This window comes from Coregonus clupeaformis, chromosome 31 (genome assembly GCF_020615455.1).
Source record: "Coregonus clupeaformis isolate EN_2021a chromosome 31, ASM2061545v1, whole genome shotgun sequence".
Classification (NCBI taxonomy): domain Eukaryota; kingdom Metazoa; phylum Chordata; class Actinopteri; order Salmoniformes; family Salmonidae; genus Coregonus; species Coregonus clupeaformis.
This window is the reverse complement of record NC_059222.1, coordinates 15,750,357-15,763,127: the sequence shown is the minus strand read 5'-3', so window position 1 is coordinate 15,763,127 and position 12,771 is coordinate 15,750,357. Positions and strand designations below refer to the sequence as shown.

The following is a 12,771-nucleotide window of genomic DNA, read 5'->3' as shown; positions in this document are numbered from 1 at the left end:
TCCACTACCTCTCTGGGGCCCTTAGTCATGAAGATATAGAGGAACGGGTCCATTAGAGGACTCAGATACAGCAACAGATTGGCAATCAGCCCTAAGTATCGTACTTCCTCCTTCAACGACTTGAGCAGAATGTTCAGAATGAAGGGAAGAAACAGCACGGTATAATTGGTCAGGATGACCGCCAGTACGCCCACAGTCCTTTTTATCTCCGCTGTAGAAGTTGACCTGGAACATAGCAACGCTCTCCACGAGTCGAGGAAGAAAAACAACAATAAAGGGAAGGGAGTGAGAAGGGCCACTGCAAACCAAAACAAGTATTTAAACACTGCGAGGGCCAGAACAGCGATGGGCGCTCCCCACATAGCCAGGGAGATGATGGAGGACTGTTTAATCTTACTGCAGCAGCCGTAGCACTGTGGGTACGCCACCAGCAGGTGTCGCTCCTCTGCAATGCAAACCATAAAAGTGATGTTGGAAATGACGCCAAAATAAAAGATGAGGGTAGCAGTGTCAGCCGATAGGATACTCCCAGTGGCAGCCTGTGGTCTTCCAATGAAACTGAAAATGTCTGAAACAAGAAGGCTGATGACATGGACAGGTACAGGGTTGGGACCTTTGACCAGGTTCTTCATGGTGTAAAGGGCCAATCCAATGGCAGGTAGCCCAACGGCAAATGTTATCCAGCCAATGACCTCGGCAACGCGGTCAAAAGTAGTGTCAGCGTTTGTGTTGTTAACATATCCTATATTCATATAATTATCCATGGGGTCTGGTCATTTGAGGTGGTTTATTATGTCTTTTCGTTGTGTTTAGTTGCATTTACTAGTATAGTCATGAGTCATGTGACCGCGTCCTCTCGTCTTTCACACACTAGAATGACAGCAACATGGAAGAATGTATTAAATTCATTTAGGAGTATGTGTACAACATTTTAAATAATCACATTTGTTTAGTCTGTCAGTGACAGGCTACAGTACATTCTAGGCTACAAACAGTACGTAGGCATTCTCCCAATATCACTTCTATGTCACTCTACTTGTCCTTGAGCAGTTTAACTGTTCTTTCTTTAGTAAGACCTGTTGCTTAAAGGCTACTCACATACTTCCATCCCGTGTTCATGGATATTTTATATTTAAAATGTTTCCTGAATTCCATTCATCCCCATAGCATTTAGATCCTTTGGTATTGCCTCCCCCTGCCAAAAATAGACAGAGATAATCCATGGCCTTACCTGAAGTAGGTTTGGAGAGAACAGCATGGAAAGAGCGTTGTGTGTTCCTCCTCAGTGTATTTTACCTTGCAGTTGATGGGTGAACGTCAAATACTGTACCTGGATGATCCCCTGTACCTGGATGATCCCCACAGTAGGTGATGCGACTGGTACCAGGTCCATGCTATGAATTGGATTGATTTGCTTTTGGCTTTTTTATATAAATGTTTTATTGGTGCTGAATAGCATGGTCACTTATCTTCCTAGAACTGCTAGATAAACGGTTTCAATGAAGCTATACAGACTCACATTTCCCTAAGTTCCAGTTGAGCTATGCTGATGGTAATGTAAAGTGTCAATTTGCATTTTGTACTTTGCTTAGTCTATATGTCAGGGCCTAGTTCCTCCTAACAGACACTGATGTCATTTTAACACATTCCTGTAACACATCAATGAATCTTAAAGGAGCTCAGTCATCCTAACCAACAACACTCAAAAGAGTGGTTGAACTCATGAACTTCCCTGTCAAATATCTTTCTTTAGTTAATCATCTATGTGAGCCCACAATTTCAACATTAGTGACAAGGAAGTCATTTTTCTGAAGTATTTGCTCAATAATTTGTTTAAGTTGCATTTGTGTGTGGTGGCGGACTGTTCTGACTTCAGCATTATGTCTCAACATATTTGTCTTAAGTCTGATGGACAGAGACATTGTATCTGACCTATAAAAGTGTGGTGCAGTATTGCTAGTAAGAGTTTGGTTTTTATTCTCAAGTAGCTGCCTGTACTACATACAACACATCAAGTCTGTGAATATAAAACTAACAGCTTCTTCACCCAAAATGGTGTATGCGTATTATAAGATGTATGCATGAAGTGTATTATGTTATACGTAAGATTTAATATTCCTGTTGTCATTATGAAATACAAAGCAGTGAAGTGGAAACTTTGTGTGGAATGGATTAGGATCAGGGTCTTTTAACCACTGTTAGTAATGTCATGGTTATCTCCCTGGCCAATCATCTATCTAAGACTGACAAATATATAGTCACAAAAATTGTGCAATGACTTTTGACATCCTTGAATGGTGAAGGACTTCCTGTCTAACTGTATTTAAGGCCCAGCCACTGGGTGCGCACAGTGAGTATCTGTGGCATAAAGAAAAACAGTTACTGGACAATTTTTTGCATGTTTCTAACTTGCATTTACACTTCCTGATAATTGGTTGATTTATTGTAAAAGGCTTATTGCCTCTTCTGATAAGAGCTACAAGACAAACAGAAATTCATATAAATTAACCTCCAGGTAAGACCGTACTGTAGATTTCACATGATTGCTAAAGGGCTATTTGAACTTTGCTTGTGCTACACATGTTAAACACTGAATTGCGCAGTGATTACTTAAAAAAAATTCTATTAGTATGTGATATTCATAAATGTGGTTATGGCTCTATTTGTATTTATTATGGATCCCCATTAGCTGCTGCCAAGGCAGCAACTACTCTTACTGGGGTCCAGCAAAATTAAGGCAGGTATACATTTAAAAAAACATTACAATACATTCATAACAGATTTCACAGCACACTAAGTGTGTGCCCTCAGGCCCCTACTCCACTACCACATATCTACAACACAAAATCCATGTGTACGTGTGTGTATAGAGCATATGTTATCATGTATGCATGTGTCTGTGCCTATGTTTGTGTTGCTTCACAGTCCCCGCTGTTCCGTAAGGTGTATTTTTATCTGGTTTTAAAATCTGATTAGTTAATTGCATGAACATTGCATAAAAAAATATATTTAAGGTATCCTAACAATTACACATTGATGTAAGAATATGACTTTGAAAATGCCTTTAGAAAATGTATTGATTACGGAATGAAAAGGAGCGAAATTTTTTTATTTTTTGTATATTGCTAAGGGATATTGTACTTTGACAGGTCATTTTGTATTACATATTCAGTTTTACAAAGAATACGCAGTGAGTAGAGCTATATTGAGCCTACTTCCTTATTTTTTTTAAAGGAAATGCTTAAGAGATTCTAAGGAAAAATACATGATGCAGCTCAACACTAGATCTATTTCAAATAATCATTACAGGAATCTTAGATGTCATAGAGTAAAAATTGTAACCACATATTTCACACTTTTTTTTTCTTAGTGTAGACACAGCAGGAAAATATAAAGTACCTTGAACTTGGAATCAGAAGAACCCTGCCATTCACTAGTTCCTGCAACAACAAGCACCATCAAGGATGGAAGCAAACCTCTCCAATATTTCTGACAGCATCACATCAAATAAGAGCCTCATTGAAACCATTGTATTTTGGACAACATTCTCCATTGGTCTTCCTCTGATCTGTCTGGCCATTTATGCCATGTACTTCCTGATCAGAGCTGATCACATTGCTCCAGTCTATGTTATCAACCTACTTATTGCAGATCTCATTCAGATTTGCATGAGGCCAATCATACTGTCCAGTAACGGGGGAATTGTAGTGATTTTGATTGAATTCTTTGGTATCAGTGCAAGCATTGGTTTCATGGTATGCATTGCTCTCGAGAGATACCTTGTGATTGCATTTCCTCTCTGGTACCGTTTTCGCCGTAACATCAAGTACTCGCTCATAGTGTCCTCCATTATCTGGGTGTTTCCTTTTATCCAAATCTCCCTGTTTTGCCTCTCACCGACTGTTGAGATTTCACTTATTTTGTTTGCAGCTATCCTCCTCATCCCCATCCCACTGCTTGCGTTCTTCCTAGTGGGCACATTGAAAGCTCTGTCCGTCTCCATCGCTGTGCCAGCCGTTGAACAGAGACGGATTATTGGTACCCTGGCCCTTGTGCTGGGCAATTACACAGTCCTGTTCCTACCCCTCATCATACAAACTCTGATATCAGGGGTAACAGCCCAACACAATGTGGAAATTGGGACAATCTTAGAGAGTTTCAGCCCCCTTGTGGATCCTCTGCTCTATGTGTTCATGAGAAAGGGAGCTAAGGACACTCTTCTGGCCTTTCACTGCTTCGACAAGCTGATGGGTGACCAGGAGCAGAGTCAGGTCACAAACACTATGACCATGACTGATACTGGAGTAGAAGGCTCCAGGTAGGACAGGTCCAGGATAATGGACTGTAGCTGTATGATTCACTATGTATAGTTCCTATCAAGCAACCAAATATGTATTTTGTTAACATTATACCTTGTTTTTGTTGTTGTAGTTAGAATGTGAAGAGTACATGCCTTTATAGTTAACATACAATGCATAACATACTGTATTGTACACAGGCCTATTGTGCATTGCCCTATCTTTGATGGGCTTGTATTGCAGCTTTTCAGAAATATATGGACTTTCCTTACTTCAATAAATTGATACTGTGGATATTTGAGATTGCTCTTTCTATTATTTTATCCCCATTCTCTCCCTGAGTCCCTCTAAAAGAGAACACTAAAAGTGGTCATGTTATAGACAGTTTATTCAGATCCCAATATGAGTACAAGTACATTCACATAGACATACAAGCCCATGTCTGTCGTAGCTATGACATTTGAGTTCAGTTTGAGTTCACCATACATTGGGCAGACATAACATAACATGTCATTACATGGGCAGGTGTAATATTACATGTCATTACATAGGCAGAGATGTTGGCCGACATGTCACCACATGTCACCATCCGCTAGTACTCTTTGAGTCATGCAGAAGTCTGGCTGCAGGCTCTCAATGGTACAGTCGGAAGTGTCCATGTTACAGAGGCTGCAGTCACAGCTCAGAGCCACAGGGTAGGTGACATGAGGGTCCACCCAAGGGGGACAGTCAGGTAGGCGGATCGAGATCTACGGCAGAGGTAAGGAAACCTCCGCTGCTGTGATAACAGCCCTTGGTGGGGCTGGCTGACCAATGTTCAACCACACAACAAGGCACTCCAGTGAACTGCTGGGCTGTCAGGTGCTGCTTGGTAGAACTCCTCTGTCTGCAACGCCTCATCATCAAGTAGAGAGGGCAGTGAGTCAGATACTATGGTACTTTTAGTACCTGACATTAGGATTGTAACAGATGGTGGTAGAAATAACATAAAGATGGAAGTATAAACATGTAAGAAGGGTTTCAAATAGCTGTAGCTGCTATCTCGTTGTTACTCATAATGCCTACTCATGTCTCAGATAAAAACAAGCCACATCAACCCAACCTGAGGAATCTTTGTTAGCTAATTACCAGCTTCACTACAAACCGGACACACTTTTGCCATTTTACTGTTTCTGGCTATTTCTGTTATTTAGGATCATATGGGTTCTTCCTCGAATTAAAAAAATAGACTCTAAATGACATTGCCACGAGCTGCACCGCAGATATTGAGATTAGCAAGTTGCAAGACTGCTGTCACACACAGAATCTGCGCATGTGCACAGGTTCACTTCACGCTGTTACAGCGTGGTAGCCAGGGCACCAAACCAGCAGAGAAGTTGAGCCTCGCGCTTCAACACTCTTAGTTGTTGTGGAAATTGACCAACTGCTGTTTACTTTCTGCATCTGTCATATCGCTGAGTCTATCTTTTTAAAATCGCTTTATTCTAGAATCAGCCTCCCAGTCGCTCAGCTTTATTGATCAAGAAGGAGAAGTGGAAGTGGTAGCTTGTCTTTTAGTTGAAAACACTGGTGGTTCATTCTGTTAAACTCAGCGTCTCGCCTGTGGTTTGAACCTCATAGCTCAGCCTATTAAAAGCTGCTTTCATCTATGCATTTTAAAAGAAAGCTCTGAATCCAAATATATCCTCATGGCAACCCCTTCAGTTTTATGGTAGGACGGACCTGGGTATTTCTAATGCCTGGCTTGTTTACCCTTAATTGGGCTGATTCAGGGAGACTGACAATCCCAGCAACAGATGGTGTAGATTAGGCACACAATTATTGCCTTTTACATTACTTTATGAGCAGCGCAAGCTGGCAATTATTTACTGTGTGTGTCTTTATGAGAGAGTGAGTTTGCCAAAACTGACACAGTTTATAAATTCTGTGCAATGGATGTGCCGTGTGTCTCTGTGTCATTCATGGAGAGAGTGCATGAGTTATTGAAATTCTGATCAGCAGGCAGCCCAATTAGTGAACAGGAGTTAGTAGCAGGGTGGATCAGAGGGGCGGGAACAGGGCTCTGGAGATCCCCATCAGCTACACCCATCATGGAGCTGGGAGCTATAAGGACTGATGGAGCTATAAAGACCTTCCACTACCTTCCTTAGACTGCCTCAGCCCGTCACAACAGACTACAATACTACCCCCACACTCACCTCAAACACAGCAATTCCGTTCTTTTACTTTTAGATCTGTGTGTATTGTTGTGAATTGTTAGATATTACTGCACTGCTGGAGCTAGGAACACAAGCATTTCGCTACACCCGCAATAACATCTGCTAAATATGTGTATGAGACAATACAATTTGATTTCATTTGAACACCCCCACACTCACCTCAAACACAGCAACACCACCCGCCCCACACTCAACGCCACTCACCCCAACTAACCTCAAATACGGCAACACCACCCCACACTCACCTCCACCCACCCACACTCACCTCCACCTGCTCCACACTCATCTCAAACATAGCAACACAGCCCCACCCGCCCCCACACTCACCTCCACCCGCCCCCCACACTCATCTCAAACACAGCAACACCACCCCCACCCGCCCCACACTCATCTCCACCCGCCCCAACTCATCTCAAACACAGCAACACAGCCCCACCCGCCCCACACTCATCTGTGAACTTCCCACCCACCTCTACTAGTACTACTGTTGTGTGCTATGAATCTTTGTATAGTGTTTTTGACTTCCTCTGTGTGATCTGATCATTGTCCTGATCTTTCAGAGTTTGCCTATGGAGGACACCCATATCCATTTTCAGGGATATTTGAGATAACGCCAGGGGATGCCACAGAACTCGGGGAGACATTCAAATTCAAGTGAGTATCACGGCTTAAATCGAGGGTTTCTTGAAAAACAAGGTATGGTTAGTTGCCTAGTTGAGCTAAAACATGAGAACATCCTTAAACCTGTTTGTAGTGGAACCAGTACTGTTGTTGACGTTTTGGTAGATATGTTTACTTATGTGTTCTTTCTTCACTGCTTGTGATGGATTCTGAAAACTGGTCATTTCTATTCATAATGGTCAAGTTTTTCTTTTTCTTCTGTTAAGCAGAACATAGGATCACGAGAATACCGAGAAGTCACATAGGATTTCTGCCTCAAGCGACACTGAGGATCACATGAATAGCTAATGGTTACTGACAGTTTTTTTCTTCAATTGTTGTAGAGACAACCTGCATAGCCAATTTATTTTCTTTATCTAGCAATAATTTTGTGACAAGGATGCTCCCTAAAATGGTCGTCATTATTTACTGGCTTGTTGAAGTGTCTAGCCTTTACAGCTATGTTCAATGAAGCACACTGTTACAATTATAGTGATGGAGGAGGAAGAAGAAGAGTGAAATCTCAGCTGGACTTACATAGAATGTTATTTACACACTTGCCTGTATAAGAGTACAGAAGAACGTGTGTGTGGAGTTGGGGTGTTTCTACAGCATGTCCTTGCCGATGTGCGTGCATTCATGCAAGCCCCTAGTTGGCGTCTGGCTACTTTTGATTGTGTGTGTACTGTGTGTGTGAGGCTTGAGCGAGTGGCTCTGTAGCTTGTTTGCATAAATGATGCTCTAGTTGAGCAGCCCCATGGCACTGGAGTGTCTCTGCTACTGATGCCAATGAGTAGAACATGTTCTAAATAAACTTTCTGTGTATGGTTTGTTTATTTCTTTGTGTGTGTGTACACCTGCTATGGGAGGATACTATATGGGAGAGACGATAAAACATCACAGTAATGTTGGTTGGATGACGCAATTGTTTTGCGTTCTACATAAAAACAACTTGCAGGATCTTCTATATAATCATTTCCAGGGGTTGCCTAACTATTGTCATGTCCTCCCTCACATAATGCCTCCAGCATCCATTTTCCTAACTTACCTTTATCTATATAGCTCTATGTGCACTCTACTTATTTGTATATAATGTATGTAAACTCTGTGTAAACTCCTCTGTCTGTATTCTGTCTCTAAATGTTGTCTATCACGAGCAGCACCATATCACTAAGTAACATTCAGAGTGTGTGTAAATGTCCTTGGCGAATGAAGATGATTCTCATCTTCTGATGGTGGTTGTTGAGTGATAAGGCTGCTCCTGTTTATGTACAGCAATGCTCCGAAGATACTGTAGTTGCTAACACCGTGGTCCATTTCTCGCCCACAGCTCAGACATGCTGCATTTTGGTTAGGCTGAGTCACTTCTGTGAAGATGAAGAGCTTCATCTATAATCGAAGTGAACTCTGCCTGTGTAGTCATTACTCAGATGGGCCGGTCTGTTGTGTAGATTCCATGCATAGCATTTTTTATCTAAAATGATAAAAGGTAGATTATGAAGTCTTTAGGCAACATTTTACATCCGCAAAACTGCCCTTGAGCTCTGCAAATAATCTTGAATAGTCACAATAAGTAGGAATTATAATTTCTCATTTTAAAATGTAAAACATTGCCTTGTATGGTGAAAAAAGGTGCTTAGAATTGACCTTCTCCTCTGTGTTGATCCTGTTCCTGGCATCAGAGAGGCCATTGTTCTGGGCAGCACAGACTTCACAGAGGAGGATGTGGAGCGCATTGTGGAGGAGCTGGGGAAGGAGTACAAGGGGAATGCCTACCACCTCATGCACAAGAACTGTAACCACTTCTCCTCAGCCCTGTCGGAGGTAAGGGACGCTCTGAACATTCACTCACTCACTCACACACACACACACACACACACACACACACACACACACACATATATTATTTATGCCCAAGCTCTCCTTAAGGAAAGACAAAGGCCTATATCCCTGCGTTGTCCAGGGTGCGTCACAGTGGTCCACATAAGACAAGAATTCCATCCTCCCCACCAGCTCACCTCTTGTCACCAGGGCTAGAGCATTCTAGGTCAGGGTGCCTGGATGTAGTGCCACTTTGCCCTGACGTTGAACCTGCCAGATGCCAGGTCCAGCCTAGCACAGTCTCACAAAGAGCAGAGAAGGAGAATCCCCCACACCCCACGGGACAGATGACAAATATCTCAACCTGTGTTAGTTCAGTGTGTTGAGTAGAAGCCAAGCAATTTGAGTTTATAAGTACAGTGTTAGAGCAGATTGGTGGAGCGGGTGAATAATGAGTATGATTACACCCATCATTTGTGTGGCAGACAGGAATTAGAGAGCTCTGCTGCAAGCCCAGACACACTGCCCCCAGCTGCCAGGCCCACTGCCCCAGCTGCCAGGCCCACTGCCCCAGCTGCCAGGCCCACTGCCCCAGCTGCCAGGCCCACTGCCCCAGCTGCCAGGCCCACTGCCCCAGCTGCCAGGCCCACTGCCCCAGCTGCCAGGCCCACTGCCCCAGCTGCCAGGCCCACTGCCCCAGCTGCCAGGCCCACTGCCCCAGCTGCCAGGCCCACTGCCCCAGCTGCCAGGCCCTGTCATACACCACTGACAGAAACTCCTCCTGACTCATACACCTACATATGCAAATACAACACACACACATATACTAGCAAACACCTACATATGCAAATACAACACACACACATATACTAGCAAACACCTACAGACAAACTCACTCTCTCACACATGTATGCTCACACAATGTGACTGTTTGAATAGAATTCATTGCATAGTTCAATGATTTCCTCAGAGAACCCAGTGTATTTGAACCAAATTGTTCTAGAGAGAGGAAATTAGGCTAATTGTCAATTCTTACAGAGCATTCTGTCTTCTCCCATCATTTACACCCCTTGGTCTTGTTGATTCCCATCTTTATAATGAAACACTGCACTAGTGCAGTGGATATTCACTTCTGTGGCCGTTCCTGTCTATTAGGGACTGTCTTTAGCTGTGAAGTACGTGTGAATGTGTTTCCTGGGGACGGTGAAGAGGGAGGTGACTAATACTCAGATGTCTCTAACACTGATAATCCTCTCTTCATTTGAAAGGCAAATGAAGTGGGCCTGATGACACTCTGGATAAGAACATATTTACAGTGAAACCAGCACCTCTTCCTCTTGAAGTGTTGAAACACTCATTTAGCTCGTATCATCTTGTTAACACTGCTACAACCACACACGTCTAGTATGACTCAATGTATGACTATATTGTGTAGACTGAGTCAGAGCGTTGTTTCTAGTCATTTGCGATTCCCACCCAAAAAAAAGTATATTAATGTAAGCAAATAATTTTAAGATGTATCTATGCATAGCCTAGATATGTAATCTTGTTGTAGAGTCCTCTCCCTATTGGATGATAGAATTGTTCAGGAATAGAATGGAGATGTCTGCCTCAGGCATACAGCGCTTCTCTCTCTTCCTTGTTGTGTGGGAAGGATCTGTTTGACAGTTTCATTTTCTGACAGCCTGATTTGCTCGTGGGATTATGCGTGATTGCTCCACAGTGAAGGAATCTGTGAGAGAGAACTTTGAATGGGATTAGCTCTGCAAAGACCACCACAGATCCCCAGCTCTAGGTGTGATAGTTATTTATTTCAGACCTGTTAGGTTTCTGTACAGAAATCCTACATCCAGGACGGCAGCCTATCATTGTCTTTCATTTCTCTGTGGTCTATTTTAGGTGATAATTTGCAAAAAAATGATGATACTGTATGGGAGAACACAGCATTCCTACTGAAACTGATTTCTCAACCGCAGAGAATCAATCAACCGATTGGTAGCCTATTTCTCATGGGTAGCCTATATAGACATATTGTCATTGGTAGCCTACATCAAGCCTCATGAGCAATGTCTTGCCTTTTCATGTGAAATGTAGGCGAAGACTAACAACCTCACAATTACATTGTGCAGTTGTGAACATTAATGTCACTGCTCACAAAGATGTTAACCCACACACAATTGAAGCACATCACTGCAGGCTTGTTTGAGGCGTTAAGGCTATTTTATAGCTCCATCCCATCAGGCCACAGCCTCCAGAATGATTATCCTCCTCTCTGCCTCAGTGCTGCTGCTGTTATCATCACACTTAGCTTGTTTTTCACAGCCAGAGGCTTTTCCCATCCAATACCTGGTTTTTCCAAAGTGGAATACTTCCATTACACGTCAAGAGGACTAAAGATACAAATCTACAGCTAATACCACTTTGAAAGAAAGGGCAATTTGTGTTTCTCTGCATTTACTGGGTCAGTTTGTTGGTTTGGTGTTCGCTTTGGACCACAAGGTTTGAAAATATTGGTTTTATGGTTGCACTATTTTCACAGGAAATATATTTTTATCGTGATGTGAGAAATTCTAAGAACGTCATATGTGTTAGAGAAGCGAGAGGGGACAGATAACAATTCAACACCGGTGTCTTTGTCAGAGTCTTGACCAGAAGTAAACTCTTCCATTCACTGGGGTGATAACATGTTACTGTGCTGAGCAAAAGGAATGGTCCTGGCTAGTGGCCATTAATGAAGTCATTACATTGTAATGATGTCCGTACTTAGCAAGACGATACATCCACACTATTTTCACATTATAATAGCACCCAGTCCATCAGATGAATAAGGGTCCAATTGAATACAGTCTAGTGGAGTACATTCCAATACCTCAATGACCATTAGCTATATCCTGCTTAGTAGGACCAAATGCCTTACTGCTACAGTATCAGCAGATCCATTTCCAGTAAGGCCTAGCACTCTAGTATCAGGTATCAGTGCTGCATGTCTCTGTTCTACTCTGCGCTCTTCCTGTCTGTCCATCAGATCCTGTGTGGCAGGGAGATCCCGCGCTGGGTGAACCGGCTGGCCTACTTCAGCTCCTGTGTGCCCTTCCTGCAGAGCTGCCTGCCCAAAGAGTGGCTGACCCCGGCCGCCCTGCAGTCCAGCGTCAGCCAGGAGCTCCAGGGGGAACTGGAGGAGGCAGAGGACGCCTCCGCCTCTCTGGCCTCCATGAGCTCCATGCCTTCCCCCTCCCTCTCCTCTCCTTCCCCCTCCAGGCTGCCCAGGGTTCCCCGACATCAGCCCCGCCGATAGGACTAGTCCCAGGGTTCACCATTGCCTTCAGTGACAGGCTCTGGCAGGGCCCCCTCCACATGGACAGGCTTACTGTACTGTACACCACTCTGCCAATAGACACTAACCCCAAACCCAACCCACCCCCTACCTACCGCCCCTGCCTACTGCGCTCCTGATGAGACTTGCCATCCACCAGCGGCATTGAAGCCCCGCCTACACTGACTTGACTGGCAGACTTGGGGTAATGGCTACAGGCTCGGAGTACTGTTGTTTTACACGTAAAAAACAACATTCAGATCATGTTTTGTGTAATTTCTTCATTTTCTTGGCCTTTATTTTATATACTCAGGACTCTAAAAAAATATTTTCTATGTTTAGCTTCTTTTGCTTTTCTAACGCTTTAGTCATCACTCTATATAGCATTTTCTAAAATGCATTTTTAATCCTCTTTTGTTTACAACCTGTTTGTGTGTGTATGTTTATGAGTGTGTGTTTT

The 12,771-nt window shown here is 43.2% G+C and overlaps 2 protein-coding genes across 2 annotated transcripts; both read left to right on the top strand.

The window, feature by feature from the left end:
* Positions 1-2,337: 2,337 nt before the first annotated feature.
* On the top strand, positions 2,338-4,599 carry LOC123482370 (ovarian cancer G-protein coupled receptor 1-like). The gene is made up of 2 exons (XM_045209697.1): positions 2,338-2,515; positions 3,371-4,599. The coding sequence occupies exon 2, from the start codon at positions 3,465-3,467 to the stop codon at positions 4,320-4,322; it is 858 nt and encodes a 285-aa protein (XP_045065632.1). The 5' UTR covers positions 2,338-2,515; positions 3,371-3,464; the 3' UTR covers positions 4,323-4,599.
* A 101-nt stretch (positions 4,600-4,700) lies between these two features.
* Positions 4,701-12,771, top strand: LOC123482389 (deubiquitinase DESI2-like). The gene is made up of 5 exons (XM_045209922.1): positions 4,701-4,710; positions 5,020-5,058; positions 7,078-7,171; positions 8,860-9,001; positions 12,024-12,771. Exons 1-5 carry the CDS (start codon positions 4,701-4,703, stop codon positions 12,291-12,293), a joined length of 555 nt encoding a protein of 184 aa, XP_045065857.1. The 3' UTR covers positions 12,294-12,771.